Genomic DNA, 20,698 nt, shown 5'->3' with positions numbered 1-20,698 from the left:
AGGGAATGAGAAGGAGTCTTACAATTTTTAAAATTTCTATAGCTTAATCTAAGTGCAGAGTTGCCAGAAATTATTTCCAAAATATTAAATCGGGGGTGTAGAAACTATATAGTCTGTGCACCGCATGCAGCGTCTGAGCCCTTGCAATCCAGCCTGCAAAGTCCAAGCAACTTAACCCTATTAGCACTTATATTTCTTATCTGCTAGTTTCTCCTGTCTGAATTTTGTGGGCCTGGAGGTTTGGAGAGTCAGTCTTAACACTGTTGCCTCATTGGTGGATAATTTGTACATTAAAACTCCAAGATCAGTTGCTATCAGCAACCTGAGGTATATACAAATTAATAGGAATGTGGATTTGAGCTTTACATGTGCCCTACATGTGCAATGCTTCATGTACACATCTAAGTGCTGCACACAGACAAAAAGACTTGATTACTCTGGTGTTCGATTAATACTTGTAGTGTGACACAATTTCAGCAGATGGTGCTCACTGATCACGTACATGCTCAGTCAATTGGAATTGGCAGTTCCAGCCTTGCTGCATACATTGCATTTGCTGTTATTTTCACCATAAACTATTTAAAATATGTGCTATTAATGAGAATGTGTATACCTTGCAACTGAGCTGTGTTCTCTCAGTAGTAATGTGGTTTGCTCTGTTTCTTTATGTTTTAAACATAGTTGTGTATACCTCCAAAGCAAAATCTTGTCACTCCCTTTAAAACTGTTTATATTTCAAGGTGAACTTGAAGATGGCTGAATCATCATCAAAGAAGGTTGTTCCTTTGGCAGGGACTGATCATCATCCTCTATACAAGTATGATTCTTTTCCCCTCATTTAATGGAAAGTTGTTTTATACAAATAATTTACTTTGGTAACCTAAACCCTCATAACTAATAAAGACTACTACAGTAGGAAAACCAGAATTATTTTCTTCATATATTCTACACTTGCTAATGAAAACCTTTGCAACAAATATTTTAGTTATGTTGATCAAATGTAGCAACATTCAAGAAGCTGGGTTTTATGAAGACTCCATGTTTCCAAAATGAATGGTATTCTTTGAAGTTGCAAATGAATGCCTTATTTGCTGAATCTCACATAAATAACACCAATATATATGACCGGGTGATTATTGTGAAAGAGATTAATAGCAATTAAAAGGATCTGGCCAGATGAAGTAGATGGGCTATGAATGGCAGATATATTTTAATACACCTTGGTGAGAATTGGGTGAATCCACTAAATGGAGTGACTTGCTAAACAGAGTCACTACGGGAATTTGGTGAGAGTGGGAATGAGGTGCAGAGGGGGAAGGAGGTGCTAAGTAATTCAAAACAAGGGGAAACAGTAAATATATAAATAAATAATCAGTAATTAATTAGATCTAAAGGTAAAATTAAAATTCTCTAAATAGAGGATACCACCATTAAAGGGATCCTGATTGTATTAAATAAAAATCTGGTACACAAATAATAGAGGAGTTAAGGGGATACTAAAATAAAGAAGTTAATAAACAAAAAAAGGACTAATTAGTTACAAATTAATCTGAAATCAAGCTAAATCCATCTACTAAATATAATTTAGATCTCAAGTAATTGTATTATATCTAGAATTAAATTACCATAAATAAACTAGAAATGGCAGTGCAGGCTTTATGTCGGGACTGTGATTTTTGGGAGTTTGTGGACAGTGAGGCTGTCCAGGATTGCCACATCTGCAGGAAATGTCTCTGGCTTGAGACACTCCAGCTCTGAGTTCTTGAGCTGGACTGAGTTAAAGATGCTCCAACACATAAGGGAGGGGGAGAAATTTTTGGATAGTTTTCTCCAGAGTTCAGTCACACTTCAGAGGAAAGCACAGGCACAGGGAGGGGAAGAGTGTGAATGTTAGCTTGTGGGGTAAAGGGAACCGAGGGGAGGTAGAGAAGGAGGTCCCGCAGACACTGGTCCTATCTAACAGGTACCGTGTACTTGCTACCTGTGAGGGTAAGGATGTAAGCTGCAGGGTGAGCAGCCAGAAGGCGAATCATGGCACTGTGGAGCAGGAAAAGCAGTCCAAGGGGGGAGGAGTAGACTAAAAAGGTTGTAATTATAGGTGATTCTATAATTAGGGGGATAGATAGCATCCTCTGCAGTCATGACTGAGAGTCCAGGAGGGTCTGCTGCCTACATAGTGCAAGGGTAAAGGACATCTCTGAGCAACTGGAGAGGAACTTGGAAAAGGATAGGAAAGCTCCAGTTGTCGTGGTCTGTGTTGGGACCAATGACATCGGGATGAAGAGGGAGGAAGTCCTGCTAAGAGAATATCAGAAGTTAGGAACTAAATTATAAAAAATAAATTGGACCTCACAGGTGGTAATCTCGGGATTACTACCCGAACCATGTGCTCACTGGCTTAGGGATAAACAGATCAGGACGGTAAATGTGTGGCTGCAGACTGGTGTAGGAAGGAGGAGTTCAACTTCATGAGACACTGGCACCAGTACTGGGACTAGAAGGAGCTATACTGCTGGGACGGGCTCCACCTGAATTGGACCAGTGTCCTAGTGGAAAGGGTAAATAGGGCTGTGGATAGGACTTTAAACTAGTAAGAAGCAGGGAGGGTCTGGTAAAAGTAACATAAATCTGAAGATGAAAGGAATAGGAGATGAGAGTCAAGGTCAGACCAAGGTAAGGAATAAGGATAACATAAATGGTCAGGGAACAAATACAGTTATAGAACACAAGTACAAAATGACTTAAAAATAAAGTGAGGGGAACAATTATTAAAAAGAAATGAATTGACCGTACAGTAATGTGCACAGCATCTGAACAAAACGGGGGAAATGGAGGTAATAATTCATAGCAAGGAGCCAGATGTAGGAGGGATAACTAAAGCATGGCTACATAAAGAATAGGATTGGCAGTTAAATATTGTAGGATATAACGTATTTAGAAAGGATAGGGAAGGAAGAAGGGAGGGTGGGGTAGCTGTACTAATTAGAGACAACATAATGGCAATAGAAAAAAGGGACATAAGTAACATTAAGATAGAAACCGATTCCAAATGGATTGAGACAAAGAATAAGAAGCGATTGATCACGTTAATAGGTATATTCTACAGACCACCTAATCGTGGAAGGGAAGTGGAGGTAGAAATATGTAGGCAAATCTATGAAATGAGTGAAAAACTTTGAAAAAGAATCATGGGAGATTTCAACTACCCACAAATAAACTGGCAAGGAGAGGTAGGGAAAGGGCAATAGAGTTTTCACAGTGTGTACAGGACTCCTTTTCATACCCAGTATGTGAGAAGCCAAACAGAGAGGAATCATTGCTGGATCTAGTAATGGGAAATGAAACAGAGCAGATAAGAGAAGTAAATGTAGGGGAACATCTAGGCAATAGCGATCATAACATAATATGGTTTAAAATAATGATTGAGAAAGACATAAGTAATACAAAGACCAAAGTAATAGTTTGGAGAGAAGCTAATTTTGAGGGGATGAGAATGGAACTAGGGCAGGTAAACTGGAAAAAAATTTTGAAAGATAGAACAGCAATGGGAAATATTTAAAACTGTGATCAGTAGAGTTCAGGAGAAATATTACTTTTTTTAAAAAAAAGCAAGAACAAACTAGCCAATAATGGAATACCTCAGATGATTAAAAAGGTAACATTAATACTAAAGAAAAAGGCATAGACTAAGTACATAGACAACAAAGGGGATGATGACAAAAGGGAATACAAAGAAGTTAGGAAAGAAGTAAAAAAAAAACAATTCTGAAAGCAAAGAGGAACTATGAAATTAAATTATCAAAGAATATAAAAAGAAATCGTAAAGTATTCTACAGACATGTAAATAACAAGAAAAATCAGGATAAGGATAGGTCCACCAGGGGATGCATGAGAGAAACTCACAGGAAATGACAGTAAAATGACAGAAATACTGAATAGTTATTTCATAAAATGGTCTCCTTCTGTGCTGTAACCATTCAGACTTTTGAGCTCATGCCGGTTTTTTGTAAGAGCAATCCAGTTAGTCCCATTCCCCCAGTCTTTCCCCGTACCCCTGCAATTTTTTTCCCTTCAAGTATTTATCAAATTCCTTTTTGAAAGCCACGATTGAATCTGCTTCCACCACCCTTTCAGGCAGCACATTCCAGATCATAACTACTTGCTGCATAAAAAAGTTTTTCCTTAAGCCACCTTTGGTTCTTTTGCCAGTCACCTTAAATCTGTGTCCTCTGGTTCTCGACCCTTCCGCCAATAGGACCAGTTTCTCTTTATTTATTTTATCTAAACCCTTCATGATTTTGAACACTTCGATCAAATCTCCTCTTCACCTTTTCTGCTCTAAGGAGAACAACCCCAGCTTCTCCAGTCTATCCACGTAACTGAAGTCCCTCATCCCTGGAACCATTCTAGTAAACCTCTTTTGCACCCTCACTAAGGCCTTCACATCTTTCCTAAAGTGCGGTGCCCAGAATTGGACACAATACTCCAGTTGTGGCCAAACCAGTATTTTATAAAGAATCAACATAACTTCCTTGCTTATGTACTCTATGCCTCTATTTATAAAGCCAAGGATCCCCTATGCTTTTTTAACTGCTTTCTCAACCTGTCCTGCCACCTTCAAAGATTTGTGCACATATACCCCCAGGTCTCTCTGTTCCTGCACCCCCTTTAGAATTGTACCATTTAGTTTATATTGCCTCTCCTCGTTCTTCTTGCCAAAATGTACCACTTCGCACTTCTCTGCATTAAATTTTATCTGCCATGCTTCCGGCCATTCCACCAGCCTGTCTGTCCTCTTGAAATCTATCACTATCCTTTTCACTGTTTACTAGACTTCCAAGTTTTGTGTCATCTGCAAATTTTGAAATTGTGCCCTGTATATCCAAGTCCAAGTCATTAATATATATCAAACAAAGCAGTGGTCCTAGTACTGACCCCTGGGAACACCACTGTATACCTTCCTCTGTTCCGAAAAACAACTGTTCACCACTACTCTCTGCTTTCTGACTGCTAGCTAATTTCTTATCCATGCTGCCACTGCCCTTTTTATTCCACGGGCTTCAATTTTGCTGACAAGCCTATTCTGTGGCACTTTATCAAATACCTTTTTGAAGTCCGTATACACCACATCAACCACATTGCCCTCATCAATCCTCTCTGTTACCTCATCAAAAAACTTAATCGTTAGTTAAACACGATTTGCCTTTAACAAATCCGTGCTGGCTTTCCTTTATTAATCCACACTTATCCAAGTGACACTTAATTTTGTCCCGGATTATCGTTTCTAAAAGCTTCCCCACCACCAAGGTTAAACTGACTGGCCTGTAGTTGCCGGGTTTAATCCTTGCACCCTTGTTTGAACAAGGGTGTAACATTTGCAATTCTCCAGTCCTCTGGCACCACCCACCGTATGTGAGGAGGATTAGAAAATTATGGCCAGCCCCTCTGCAATTTCCACCCTTACTTCTCTCAGCAACGGAGGATGTATCCCATCCAGACCTGGTGACTTATCTACTTTAAGTACAGCCAGCCTTTCTAGTACCTCCTCTTTATCAATTTTTAACCCATCCAATATCTCAACTACCTCCTCTTTTACTGTGACTTTGGCAACATCATCTTCCTTGGTAAAGACATATGCAAAGTACTCATTTAATACCTCAGCCATGCCTTCTGCCTCCATGCGTAGATCTTTTTGGTCCCTAATCGGCCCCACCCCTCCTCTTACGACGCATTTATTATTTATATGCCTATAGAAGACTCTTGGATTCCCTTTTATGTTAGCTGCCAGTCTATTCTCATACTCTCTCTTTGCCCCTCTTATTTCCTTTTTCACTTCTCCTCTGTACTTTCCATATTCAGCCTGGTTCTCACTTGTATTATCAACCTGACCTCTGTCATATGCCCCCTTTTTCTGCTTCATCTTACACTCTATCTCTTTTGTCATCCAGAGAGCTCTGGCTTTGGTTGCCCTACCTTTTCCCCCTCATGGGAATGTACCTAGACTGTTCCCGAACCATCTCCTCTTTAAGGGCCGCCCATTCTTCAATTACAGTTTTGCCTGCCAATCTTTGATTCCAATTTATCTGGGCCAGATCTGTTCTCAACCCACTGAAATTGGCCCTCCTCCAATTAAATATTTTTACTCTAGATTGCTCCTTGTCCTTTTCCATAACTAATCTAAACCTTTTAATACTATGATCACTGTTCCCTAAATGTTCCCCCACTGCCACTTGCTCCACTTGACCCATCTCATTCCTCAGAACCAGAACCAGTAATGCCTCCTTCCTCGTTGGGCTGGAAACACACTGATCAAGAAAGCTCTCCTGAACATACTTCAAAAATTCCTCCCCCTCTTTGCCATTTACACTATTACTATCCAAGTCTATATTAGGATAGTTGAAGTCCTCCATTATTGTTACTCTATAGTTCTTGCACCTCTCTGTAATTTGCTGCTCTATATCCTTCCCATTAATTGGTGGCCTATAGAATACGCCCAGTAGTGTAATGGCACCTCTATTGTTTCTTAACTTGAACCAGATAGATTCTGTCCTTGACCCCTCAAGGATATCCCCTCTCTCCAGCACTGCAATATGCTCCTTAATCAATACTGCTGCCCCCCCCCCACCTCTTTTCTTTCCTTCCCTATCTTTCCTGAAAAACCTTATATCCAGGAATATTTAGTATCCAATCTTGCCCTTTTTTGAGCCAGGTCTCCGTTATCGCCACTACATCATATTCCCACGTGGCTGTTTGCACCTGCAGCTCACAACCTTATTTACCATGCTTCAGGTATTTACACACATGCACTCTAAACCTATGTTATACCTTCTCATATTCTCTTAGTCTGATCCCACCTAATACTGAACTATTTCTTACTCTGACGCTATCCATCTCTCCCAATCCTTTATGTACCTTGTTTCTCCTTTCTAATGCTACATCCTGGTGCCCATCCCCCTGCCAAATTAGTTGAAACCCTCCCCCACAGCACTTGTGAACCTCCCCGTGAGGACATTGGTCCCAGCTCTGTTGAGGTGCAATCCGTCCATCTTGAATAAGTCCCTCCTGCCCTACAACAGGTCCCAATGTCCCAAGAATCTGAAGCCCTCCCTCTTGCACCATGTCTCTCATTACGCATTAACCTGCCTTATCTTTCTATTTCTATACTCACTAGCGCGTGTCACTGGGAGTAATCTCCACAGATTACTACCTTTAAGGTCCTGCTTTTTAACTTTGTCCCTAGCTCCTGAAAATGTAGCCGCAGGTCCTCATGCCTTTTCTTTCCTATGTCATTGGTACCCACGTGGACCACAGCTTCTGGCTGGTCCCCTGCCCCCTGCAGAATATTCTGCATCTCTCTGTGATGTCCTTTACCCTGGCACCAGGGAGGCAACACACCATGCGGGACTTGCGCCGACGGTCACAGAGATGCTTGTCTGTCCCCCTGACTATTGAATCCCCTATGACTACTGCATTTTTACACTTCACTGTACCCCCCTCCCCCCGTGCAGTCTTTTGCCCCATGATGCCATGCTCAGGACTGCACTCCTTTGAGGTGTCGTCACCCTCACTGGCATTCAATGCTGAATTGAGAGTGCCACACACCCAAAAGATTCCTGCACGGCCTGCTTCTTCGTACCCTTTCAGATGGCCACCCCACTTGCTATCCTGAACTGCAGGGTGACCTCCTCCTGGAACATACAATCCAGGAAACCTTCAACCTCCCTTATGCTCTGCAGTAACTCCAGCTGCCCCTCACGCTCAGAAACCCTCAGCTTAAGCTCAAGCAACTGGAGGCATTTCCTGCATATGTGACCCTCCAGGACACATGAAGCGTCCTGACGTTCCCACATGGTGCAGGAATTGCAGACAATGCCTGTCCATTATATTTCGAATCCATTTTTTTTCTAAACTCCCTTTAGATACTCTATTATTAATTTAATTAAGGTAAATTATGCCAATTAACCTACCCATTTATTCCGGATCTCTCCGAGCTTCTCCTCTCTGTTCACTGCCCTTTCCCCTTTACACCCAATTCCCCCTCTCTCCAAATTCTCACGTGCCCATTCCGTTTGCATTGCGCTGTATGCTTCAGCCCCCACCCCCCTTATTTACCAGGGAGACTAACAAGGTGGGCATGACATTACAAGAAGAGATCAAAAAAGATATGAAGACATTTAAGATAGAAAGGGGGGAGATAATTGATAAACTAATCAAACTTAGAGAGGATAAAACCCCTGATCCGGATGGATTGCATCCGCACATATTAAAAGAAGTTAGAGAAGAGATAGCAGAGGCACTATTACGTATAGATAAAAATTCATTAGAAAAAGGAATAATGTCAGAGGACTGGCGGACAGCTAATGTGATTCCTATATTTAAAAAAGGGAGATAGAACAAGTCCATTGAACTATAGATCAATTAGCTTAACGCCGGTGGTAGGAAATATTATGGAATCCTTACTCAAGGGTGTAATAGAAAGACATCTAGAAACCAAAAATATAATAAAGAATAGTCAGCATAGATTTCAAAAGGAAAGGTCATGCTTGATCAACCTTATTAAATTCTTTTGAAGAAGTAACAGAAAGAGTAGACAAGGGTAATGCAGTAGATGTAATATATCTGGATTTTTCAAAAGGTCTTCGATTAAGACACCGCATAGTAGACTCATTACTAAGGTCAGAGCTTGTGGAGCCAGGACAAGTAGCAGAATGGATAACAAGCTGGCAACTAAACAGAAAACAGAGTAGGGGTTAAAGGTAGTTACTCAGACTAGCAAAGGGTGGGAAGTGGTGTTCCACAAGGATCGGTGCTGGGACCACTGTTGTTCACCATTTACATAAACGATTTGGACTCTGGAATCGGAAGTACAATTTCAAAATTTGCGGATGACACCAAATCGGGGGTTATAGTTAATACTGAGGACTGTGACAAAATACAGGAAGACATTAATAAACTTGCAGAATGGGTGTGTGATTGGCAAATGATTTTCGAGAGAGATAAGTGTGAGGTATTATTTTGGTAGGAAGAATAAGGGGGCCACATACTGCTTGAATAATAGACTTAATGGGGTAGAGGAGCAGAAAGTATCTGGGGGTACTGATACACAAATCTCTCAAAGTAGCGACAGAGGTTAATAGGGCTATTTAAAAAAGCAAATCAAGCACTGGGGTTCATTTTTGGTGGGATCGAACTGAAAAGCAGAGAAGTAATGTTAAACCTTGGTTAGAACACACTTGGAGTACTGTGAACAGTTCTGGTCTCCATATTATAAAGAGGATATAGGGGCATTGGAGAAGGTGCAAAACAGATTCACAAGGATGATACCAGAACTGACAGGATATACTTTCAGGAAAGGCTGAACAGGCTGGGGGTCTTTTCTGTAGAAAAGAGAAGGCTGAGGGGTGACCTGATAGAGGTTTTTAAGATAATGAAAGGGTTTGATAGGGGTAGACATAGAGAAAACGTTTCTACTTCTGGGGATGTCCAAAACTAGAGGTCATAAATATAAGATAGTCGCTAATAAATCCAATAGGGAATTCAGGTGAAACTTGTTTACCCAAAGAGTGGTAAGAATGTGGAACGTGCTACCACAAGGAGTAGTTGAGGCAAATAGCATAGATGCATTTAAGGGGAAGCTAAAAAATCACGAGGGAGAAATGGATAGAAGGGTATGCTGATACGGTTAGAGGATGTAGGGAGGGAGGAGGCTCGTGTTGAGCATAAACGCCAGTGTAGACCAGATGGGCCGAATGGCCTGATTCTGTACTCTATAATCAATGTAACTCGATGTAATTGGATAAGTTTAACCTGCATAGTAATCTGGAAACTCGCAAAAGGTGACCAATAGCTTCAAAACAGCTGACAACTGATTAAACAGCCCTGAATGTAATTACTACAGCATAAATTTGTCATAGCTTAACTTGTAGGTATAACCAGCATTCCATCACTTGTATAGCAGAAGATTGTGGCAATAATTGCAGGGATTTTTTTGTATTTTGGAGAAATTGTGGGATATATGTACTTTATTGCTAAATCTGATAAATTGTTTTAAAATTGTTTGTTTGGTTATCACAATGACATAGAAGCACTCGTGCCCCTCCTCCTCAGGTCATGCTGGCATTCTCCTTCCCTTCTTCCGGTTCACAGACACTCTTTTGCCCCATCTCCCCACCCACATTTCACCCTTTCTTTTAAAAAGAATGAAAGCAAATGACTTAATGAGCCTTTAATTAATTAGGACTCCTAGCATACTTTCTTTCCAGCTGCTTATCTACTGAACACTAAACCGAAAAACTCAATTCTGATCCTCGAGTAGTCATGTTTGCTTGTTACTTTTATTTATGTTAACTTGCTCACAAAGATATGGAGGAGCAAGGTCATGAAGGATTTAAACACTAGGATGAGAATTTTAAATCGGAGGTGCTGGTGGACCATGAGCCAATGTAGGTCAGCAAGGATAGGGGTGATGGGAGAGCAGGACTTGGTGCAGGATAGAATAAGGGCAGCAGTGTTTTAGATGAGCTGATGTTTATGGAGGGTGGAGATGGGAGGCTGGCCAGGAGAGTACTGGAATAATCGAGCCTGCAGGTGCCATTCTGGCTGCCATTTTTACTCTGACTCAGCTGAATACATATAGTTGTATAAGTAGCATTTATAAGATTATAAACCAATTAAAAATGCCCCTAAAATCCTGGAAGTTACGTATGCATTTCTTTTTATGGTATTCCTTATTTCTTATTCCTACACTACTATTTATTTCCAGAGTCTTCAGGCTTGGGAATCATTGCTCCTCCTTATCTGCAATTTGATTTCTTTTTCTGGCCTTTGTTCCCCCATGTCTTTGCTTTATAGTTGGGCCCAAACACAAATGAATTGCTCAGATCTGACTTTCAGTGCATACACATTTGGACTATTTTTTTGAAAAATCCCTTTTTTATTTTCATTACCTACCTGCTTTTCTGGTCTTGGGTTGTGTTCTTTCTCTGCTCCATATAGATTTTCCATTTCTCCTCCTCTTCTGCCACCAGCACAGTTGAAAATTGTTCCAACCTTCTCAACCCCCCATTCTTTCAATCTGTGAGCAGTGCCATGAGAGATAGAGTAGCTGTGTAAACAAATATGCAAAGTGTTTATTTAACACTCCAGTTGTAAGGAACGTCCTCTGCAGCAATTTTTTTGGATAAAAAAACATTACTGTATATCCGAATTGAATTCCCATGATGTTCTCATGTGTAAAAGGCACTCTCTTGCCCTAGAGAGCAGAAGGCCCCAGGTCTGTGTTTAGTAGTTGATCTCACGTGCAATAGTTTCTATGATGTTACAATTGGCCTCAGTACTCTTGGCTCGGGTGGCGAAAGAATTAACTAGGATTCTTGCTCCTCATCACTATCCAGTGACCCCTGGGAAGTTTGTGTGCATAGATGTAAGATGAGAAAAGGATTGGGCTTGCTATGATGCCCGCCACAGCTGAGGAGTCTACTGACACATACACGGGCTTAGACTTGACAAATGGTATCTCGGGTTAGGTATTTGCACCTTTCGAACTGTACCCCTGAAAGATGAGGGGAGGAAAAAATGAACTGAGTTTCTTGTGTATTATGTGTGTTATTGGAGGACATTTAATTCAGTTAACAGGTATTAATAAACCTTCAATGAATGCAGAGCAGATATGTTATAGATGGGTACAGGGGTGCCAGGATAGCGAAGCCAGCTTGCATTCCTGCCAGGGTTTTCAGTGAAGTACCTCTGAATTCCTACTGGCATGATACCAACCCCTGAAGCGGTGATTTTTTTTTTTGCCATGCTGGTATGAGTTTGAATTGGTAATTCAGCAGGATTTATAGTGCCAAACTAGTGCTGGATCATTGTAAATGCCAGATTAAATTGGACACAAACTTGGCAGTATAGACTGGTTATAAAACATTCGACTTCTGTGTTGAGGAATTAGTTCCAAAATGTGATATTCTCCCATGAAACTGATAACTAGTTCCAAAATATTGAAGGTTACCATACTACAATAAATGTCATTGCATCTATAACTAAAGGCTTGTTGGTATTCATACCTCCACAAAGAAATAAAGCCATTTATTCAGAATGTGGTTCTTATCACCACCTGGTGGCCTGCCTCCCAACCAGATGATCACAGGTTCAGGAAATGTGAAAAATTGGCAGTTGTCTACTTTGCTATAAGCGCACCTTCTGTCAGCTGATCGCGTAACAGCATTGATTGTGGTCACGGCCAAGTCTGAGACCTAGACCACCCCTCCTTTCTACTGAAGAAGGTTGTGTGGTGGCAAGTGATTTATGTGGGAAAATGAACATTAAACCTCTTTTCTGATGTACTAATACTTGTATTGCAGAGAGGGGTTGGAGTTTGCTTTTCAGCAGGTTTGTCAAGAATTTAAACAACTGTCTGCCTTAACCAAGAAACAAACAGAACTTCTGAGTAAATATAACTACAACAAAGAAGTAATAAGTGGTAAGTGAGTACTGTGCACATTTTTTTTTGCATTGTACTTCAATCATTTAGGGAATCAAATGGCATTTTTGTAAAAGTACAAAAATGTGTACATTATTTTTTTCACTGATTAGAATGTCATATCCTCTCATAGAATTCTTTTTGCTATCTAAGCTCTTTATTTTCTTTGTATTTTCACCATTGTTGAAACAACTACAGTTGTTTTTAAGGGATGGACAAAGATTTATTTAAGAAGCAAAAATCTGCAGACTTTCTGAACATTGTTGAAAATGACTGCTTGTTAATTTTGCCATACTGTCAGATTTTGTATATTTGTAATTCATGTCAGCTTATAGAAACATGCTGCTACTTCTGACTGTGTACAAATTTAAATCTCTTAAAATTCCAGGCATAAGTTTCAAATAAAGGTAACTTTTTTTTCCATTTTCAGAAATGTTAAATCAGAATGTAATTTATGGAAATCTTTCATGTATTCAAACTACTGTTGGAAATTTACCGATAGAATGTAGGGGGCACAATTAAGAAGTTTGCAGATGATACTAAAATTGGTCGTGTGGTTCATTGTGAGGAGGAAAGCTGTAGACTGCAGGAAGGTATCAATGGACTGGTCAGGTGGACAGAAAGTGGCAAATGGTATTCAATCCGGAGACGTGTGAGGTAATGCATTTGGGGAGGGCAAACAAGGCAAGGGAATACACAATAAATGGGAGGATACAGAGGTGTAGAGGAAAAGAGGGACCTTGGAGTGCATGTCCACAGATCCCTGAAGGTAGTAGGACAGGTAGATAAGGTGGTTAAGAAGGCATACAGTATACTTTCCTTTATTGGCTGAGGCATAGAATATAAGAGCAGGGAGGTAATGCTAGAACTGTACAAAATACTAGTTAGGCCACAGCTAGAGTACTGTGTACAGTTCTGGTCATCACATTACAGGAAAGATGTGATTGCACGAGAGAGGGTGCCGAGGAGATTTACGAGCATGTTGCCAGGACTGGAGAATTTTAGCTATGAGGAAAGATTGGATAGGCTGGGGTTGTTTTCTTTGGAACAGAGGAGGCTGAGGGGAGATTTAATTGAGGTGTATAAAATTATGAGGGGCCTAGATAGAATGGATAAGAAGGACCTATTTCCCTTAGCAGAGGGATCAATAACCAGGGGGCATAGATTTAAAGTAATTGGTAGTGGATTAGAGGGGAGTTGAGGAAAAATATTTTCACCCAGAGGGCAGTAGGGGTCTGGAACTCACTGCCAGGAAGGGTGGTAGAGGCAGAAACCCTCATCGCATTTAAAAGGTGCTTGGATGCGCACTTGAAGTGCGGTAACCTACAAATCTATGGACCAAGAGCTGGAAAGTAGGATTAGGATAGATGGCTCTTTTTTGGCTGGCACAGACACGATGGGCCGAATGGCTGCCTCCTGTGCCGTAAATTTCTATGATTCTATGAGTTCCAGAATCTGAGTTGTTATTGGGTATTCTGTTCCTTTCTAAATTTTATAATACCTAAGATGCAAGATCTGCCTTGACACCAGTGACATAATAATCACAGAAACTGGCAAAAAGGAATGTTTTTAGTATTGGATGTGCCAACAATAGAATGAATTGCAAACTTTAGTTTAAAGATTATAGATCTCCAGTGACTCTAAAATGGTAGGCAGATTATTGCAAGATTTTATCCCAATATCCCTGACTGACATGACGCTAACAACAATATTGATTTCACATCCTGAGCGCTCACCTTTTTAATAAAGGGGGGAGGGGGGTTGGTGTGTGTCCTACACCCTACAGTGTAAAATATTAAGGATATAACAGTTCAACTCTATATTTCAAGATACAGAGATGGGGTTAATATTTTCTCATTGTTTAATGGTTAGTGCAGATGGCTATTCATATTTTAGTCTCTAGAAAATTATTTTTTTTTTAAAAAAGGTATAATTCCCTCTCTTTTTCAATGAAGATATTTTCTGCTATCCCCTTTCTTTCCTCATGCTGTGCACCATTCTCATCCATGAGGATGGGCAGGCAACCTGCTCCAAGATCTTTACCAGTGCTGTTATGAATCTAGGAGGTATATATTTCTCCCTTTCTCTTCTAATTAGGCAGAAATTAGATACTTAGATACTAGATTTTCCCATCACTCTTATTTTAATGCAGGTGGTAAGCCATTCATCATAAAATAATGATTGGAAAATCAAGGTTTTAATGTTCGAGTTTCAAGTGTGAAGCGTTGTCCCACTGATCCATGCTGCTCTGTTGTTATAGCAGAAGGTTCCATCAGTGGTCAGCTGTCATTATAAGATGTGGATTGCTGTCCTTTCCAGCCATGGATGCTGGTACTGGAACTCCAAAGCAATTTTTTAAAAAAAAGTATTGGCCAGAATTTAAATGGCCTTTCAGGGATTGATGAAAACTATCATTTATTCTCACAAGTTAAAACAAATTTAAACTTTTTATTTAAACAAACTATATGGCACATTGATTCACATTGTAAGTACTCTATCGGACCAAATGCTGGAATATGGGATTAGAGTAGACAGGGCTTGATGGCCGGCGCGGACACGATGGGCCGAAGGGCTGTATAACTCTATGACTCTATTCTCTTCTGCCCCCAACCCTGTATAATGTGCTCTACCTATCTTGATCTTGCTGAAGGAACTCAATGCAAGTATTCTATTATTAGTGATGGACTTAATGGAACCAAACCTATTACCTATATTTATGATCTATCATATGCCTGGTAATGTGCTAAAGGGGAGATAGTGCACCAACGACTAGATAAATAGTTTGAACATTGCCCCTACTGTTTGATAGCAGAACTCTAAGACTGTTACATTCTAGCAAATTTTCTTGTTTTTATTCTCCAGATAATTTGTGATCCAATTATTGACAAAAAGACTTATTTGTTTTTGATTGGTTATTCTTCTGTTTTAGATATGCCTTTCTCAATGCCTATACAGTGTACTGATGAAGGAGAGCAAGAACAAGTGGAAGGACTTTTTGTTGGGAAGAAGAACAAAAGTATACTTAAGAGTCCAATTGGATCACAGGGGCACAGAACTTGTCCGAAACAACTTCCAGTTGTTGAGTCTCTGTCTGATCTAGATGTCAAATTCCCACCCTCAGACAATGTCTATGATTTCCTAAACAGCACACCAGAAAAACCAGGACCAAAACCTCCTTTTGAAGATCCTACTCGTAAAGTTGAAGATGTACTATTGAAAGATGACATCCAGGACTTTGAACATAAAAAGTGTAATAAGGAAGAATGCACTTCACTTGAAACATTTACTGAGGGACCAACTAATGAAACATTACAAAACCCTTCATGTGATGAGCAAGGAATGTGTACAAACATTAATAATACTTTCATGGGTGCCACAGTTGGTAAGAACCCATTTAGGAGTCCTTCGTTTCTTAAACCTTCAAATCCTTTTCTAAATGTTGAAAAACCTCATCAGATGGCTACATCAGCACCAACAGAGATAAGAGGACCACAACAGGTAAGTCAAAACATCCCAAAACCAGCACTTAGAATGTAATGGAAATACATTATTTATAGTTATTGAGCGATTTGAGTCCATACTTGCAATGTTATTGGGCCAGATTTTGCTGCCAAAATAATGGTGAGGCTAATGGCGCTTTGCATTATTTATGTATAAATGGTACAGCATCTTCAGGCGAGGAGCAGATGCACGGTTAAATGCCAATATTCAAAAATTGCTGTCCGTGTTGTGCCATTAGCTTTGCGAAAACGCCATTTTGCTGTCTGCCTCACCGTTGAAATGCATTGAATGTCGCGAAGTTGCTGTATTTGCACGGTAGATACCAAAACTCGCCACAGAAAGTTAAGTCACGTCATTTCATTGTAAGTACCCTTTTAACTCTGTGATAATTGTTAATTACCAATCAACCTCTCTGGCACTGAAAATTAACTTTTACAAGCGTGGAGTCTCATTCCTTCAAGTTTTAATTTTTGTTGGAGATTTTAAAAATATCAAATTTAATTTTTTTTTACTATTCCTTTCTTCTGTCTCTTCTCTAAGCCAACCCTTCTTTCCCTTTCTTTATTTCTCTTTCTGTATCTGATTTGACATTGAATTCACCCACTCTAATTTACACTTCCTTCTCAGTCCTTGCGCTGTTTATTTCTCAATTCTTCAATTTGATTGCTTAAGGAGATACTCAGTTGCTTGCCCTGTTCACTCAGGTCCCAGATGCCCTGTTTTGCTCACAGTGTTATCAGCTTGCACTTTCAGCAACTTATTGGACAAAACTGGTTTGAGCTGAAGGGTGCAGGGGCAAGTCTAACTAAAGGCAGACTCTGTTAGATACCCTGCAACAGTAAAATCTGGCCCATTGTGTTTGTCTAAGTCTCTTTATTTTTGGCCAGTCACTGAGCAAAGGGTTTTCATTATTATGCAAGACCTAATGATATGATTCTCATGAATAGATGTATTACAATATTAATCAACACTTAAAATTATTTTGGGTTTTATCCCCTTGGCCTATTAAAAAAAAATAACACTACTTCTGTCATTCAGTAAAACTATTAAGCATAGAACTATTACACATAAACTATCCATTACTGATTCAGATTGACATTGTCGCATGATATTTTATCTCCATATGGTTGGGGAGGGGGGAAATGGAGAAAATGGATTAATTGCCCCTTTTTGTTGCTGCTGCGGAAAACTAGCCAGGGTCCAGTCAGTGCCTGCATTCTCCAGGTCACAGATGTTTTTTGTTTTGGAAAGTTGGTAACTTTTTCATTTTTGGTATGATAGCTTATCAGCACCATGACAGGGTGATACAATTTTATTATGTGGCTGGATTCCCCAATGTATAGGGAGCTATAGATGGGACTCACTTTGCCTTGTGAGCACCTTCTATTAACCCATTGAATTTCCTGAAAAGAAAGGGATCCCACTCCCTCAAAGTCCAATTGGTATGTAACCAAGCAATGAATCTGTGCCAGTGCCTGCTTTGCTGGTAGCTGCCATGTATCATTCCAATCTGCCGGTTTGTTTTGAGGAAGACTTGCAGCTCGGTGTCTGGATAGCTCCTCAGCGACAAAAGTCACCCTTTGCTTCTCTGCTGTTGAATCCACTCTGAGTGGCTCTCTTTGCAGTTGAACATCGGTACAGTGAGGTAAATGCAGCCACACAAGTTGCCAGTGAGAGGAAAATTGGGATACTGAAAGTTTGCTTCAGGTTATTTGATTTGTCTGGAACGGCTCCCAAATGGGAATCTTGCATTATGGAGATTGCTTTGCAGTCATCACTGGAGGCCCCTGTGGAGAAGGCCTGCTGCTGTGGAAGAAGGATCTGGAGGTCAACATCGAGGAAGATATGGAATCTGCAAAATCATTAGTCCTGGCTGCCGGAGAAGTGCATTGCCAGATCACCAAGGAAACATTTTCCAGAGATTGATGTCACCCTTTTGCCTACACTTTCCACACTATGTCTTCCCACCATTCTGGACACTCGCACAGCAGATCTAAAAGAAAGACAGACTTGGATTTATATCGTGCCTTTCATGTCCTCAGGATGTTCGCAGCCAATTAATTACTTTTGAAGTGTAGTCACTGCTGTTTTGTAGTCGTCAACCCAATGCCAAATATCTCAATTAAGGCCTCGGAACACCTACACCACATTATCTCACCAGTACCACAGAAATCCAAGAACATGATAGAACACCAGAACCAGTTCTGAAAACAATACTGCTTTAATTGTTACACTCTATGTCCAATCCTAACTAAACCATGCTTCCCTTGGATGTCTTGACGTGCCTTCATATAATCCGTCCCAAATGTTACATCCGAGATCTCAGACCTTCTGGTTGATGGCCTCACTATTAAAAGGAGATGATTGCTCGACCAGTGGCTACCTTGGGTAGTGAATACCTTGATTAGCTTACTTAAGATGCCCACTAATGGAGCCAATAACATGAAGTAGAAAAAGTTGTGGTGTTCTACTAAACCACTTAGCCATATCTATTTGAAATGAGTAAAATCACATGTTGTGACCACTGTTGAAAAGTCTGAACATGTGATTTTAAGTTCCTCTCATGGAAAATTGCAATGTTGGCTTTAGTTTTGGCTTGAAGAGTCAATGAACTGCAAAAAAAAGTCTGGTAATTAAAAAAACTGCCATCAGTAAAAGTGACCATGAAGTTGTCAAATTGTCGTAAAAACCCAACTGATGCCTTTCAGGTAAGGAAACCTGCTGTCCTTACACATTCTGGCCTATATTTGACTTCAGTCCCACACCAATATGGATGACTCTTAACTGCCGTCTGAAGTGGCCTAGCAAGCTATTTAGTTGCATCAAACTGCTGTAAAGAATTGCAAAAGTTCAAGAAGTTGACCCACCAACTTCTCAGGGCAGCTAGGGATGGACAATAAATGTTGGCCTTGCTGGCGATGCCCACGTCCCAATAATTATTTTTTTTAAAAAGCTCTTGATGATGAGATGTGGTTTGAAGTAGTTCTTAGGAGTTTCTGATGCAAGTTCTTTTTCAATTTTATTCTAACCAAGAAATTGTTCTTACTATAATCCAACCTTTCTCCCAACTCCTTTTGACCTTTCTTACCCAACCTTGCAGTCATGGCAGAGAGGCAGTAATCTTAAGCTACCTAAGTCTCTAATGAACTAAAACCTGCACCTTATGCATGCCTTGGGACGAACTGACCCTTTAACCACTGTATATTGCACCAGATACTACATGGATGCCCACAATCTCCTGTCTATTCAGAAAAGCAGCAAACACCACATTGTGTTGGGGAACTGGGTGTGCAGTGCATTCGATGCTGGCTTTACCTCTGGGACCTGAGTCCAAATCCAGCCCGAAATTGATGGGAGAAAGGTCTCCTCTGTCTGTTGGCTGTAAGAGCCCTATGTGAAATAGGTTTAGGCAGTCTCGATCTAATTTCTTGCACACCACTGAACCCAATTTGGCACTAATTAACAGTGTTACTCAGATCAGCTTATGGATTAATGTGAAAAATGGGTGGGGAGCTCACTGGTGCAGTAGAAGCTGCTCTTCTGAGGTTGGGCTGAGGCACATTGTTGTGGCAGAGTAGAGCAAGCTTTAGTTTGCATATAGCTTTGCTAAATCTGACCTTGAAGTGCTTTATGATGACACTGGCTGCCTGAAACAAAGTGTTTCCCACCCCACCCCTGCTCATATATGTCTGTCTTTGATTATAAAGCAGGCTTATTTGATGAGCGAATGAATTCTTCTCCATGGTCAAGCAATTTAGATAGTTTTGCATAGTAAGGATGTGAACAATATCCCAGGCATCTGATGGTTGATTTAGCTTTTGATACCTGAAATCCATTTAAATCATATCTTGTTTACTTTACATACATTTTTAACCACTGTACAATCTGAGTGCTTTTAGAACAAAGCTTCGTTGTTGATTTAGCCATTCGAGACAATCATTCATCTATTTCCTTGCTCTGTGACTCAAAGACACTAGTATTTCAAATTAAGATTGCCCAGCCATCAAGCAAACTTTGACCTAATCATGGGCTCATCGAAAGTTATGGTGCAGAAGGAGGCCATTCGGCCCATCATGTCCGTGTCGGCTGAAAAAGAGCTATCCAGCTTAATCTCGCTTTCCACCAATAGAATTTCCTGCTAATGAGTTTCCCAGTATAAGCAGTGGAAATAATGAAGCCACCTCTTATTGAAACTGGATACATTTGGATTGTGTTGTGTATTGGCCACTCCCCGGACACAGAGCGAATCAAACTCTCTTTCAGCTAGTTAAAGCCAGATACTCTGCCTGCGTAAAATCATTTAATATATATATACATATATATTAGATTGTGCCTATTTGATGTAGGCTGTAAACACTGAATTCATGTCAATTCCCTCACTTTATCTGCTATCACAGTGATGGGGTGTTGGTTTCACTGATTATCATTAAGCTCCACACCATCTATACCCAGCATCTTGAGAAGCTAAAGCAGTTATTTGCTTCCTATTATTGAAGGCTAACCAATAACCAAGCAGTGGAGAGCTAAGCGAATGTAGAATGCATTCTCCACTGCTGTCATCTTTCAGGGAAGAAACAAGGGTTTAAAATTAAAGATCATACCACACATTCTACAATTTCTTGTGCATTGCTCAATTAGGTTCCAATTGATGGTATTTGCAAAACAGCCACATGGAGCAATACACACACCATTACTGTCTAGTTTTGACTTGCATAGGAT

General features: G+C 40.3%; 1 protein-coding gene across 2 annotated transcripts in view; it reads left to right on the top strand.

The window, feature by feature from the left end:
- LOC137307830 (TRAF family member-associated NF-kappa-B activator-like) overlaps positions 1-20,698 on the top strand; it is a 50,476-nt gene that overhangs the window by 17,888 nt on the left and 11,890 nt on the right. For both annotated transcript variants that reach the window (XR_010959253.1, XM_067976926.1), the window contains exons 5-7: positions 741-817; positions 12,360-12,478; positions 15,408-15,976. Coding sequence is in view for 1 of the 2 variants with exons in the window: in XM_067976926.1 (XP_067833027.1) it covers positions 741-817; positions 12,360-12,478; positions 15,408-15,976 (765 nt within the window). In the remaining variant the exon portion in view is untranslated. The remainder of the gene's footprint in view (positions 1-740; positions 818-12,359; positions 12,479-15,407; positions 15,977-20,698) is intronic.

Source organism: Heptranchias perlo, unplaced genomic scaffold (assembly GCF_035084215.1).
Source record: "Heptranchias perlo isolate sHepPer1 unplaced genomic scaffold, sHepPer1.hap1 HAP1_SCAFFOLD_1123, whole genome shotgun sequence".
In the NCBI taxonomy this organism is placed as follows: domain Eukaryota; kingdom Metazoa; phylum Chordata; class Chondrichthyes; order Hexanchiformes; family Hexanchidae; genus Heptranchias; species Heptranchias perlo.
Note: the sequence above shows the minus strand (reverse complement) of the source record. Positions and strands in the feature narration are given on the sequence as shown.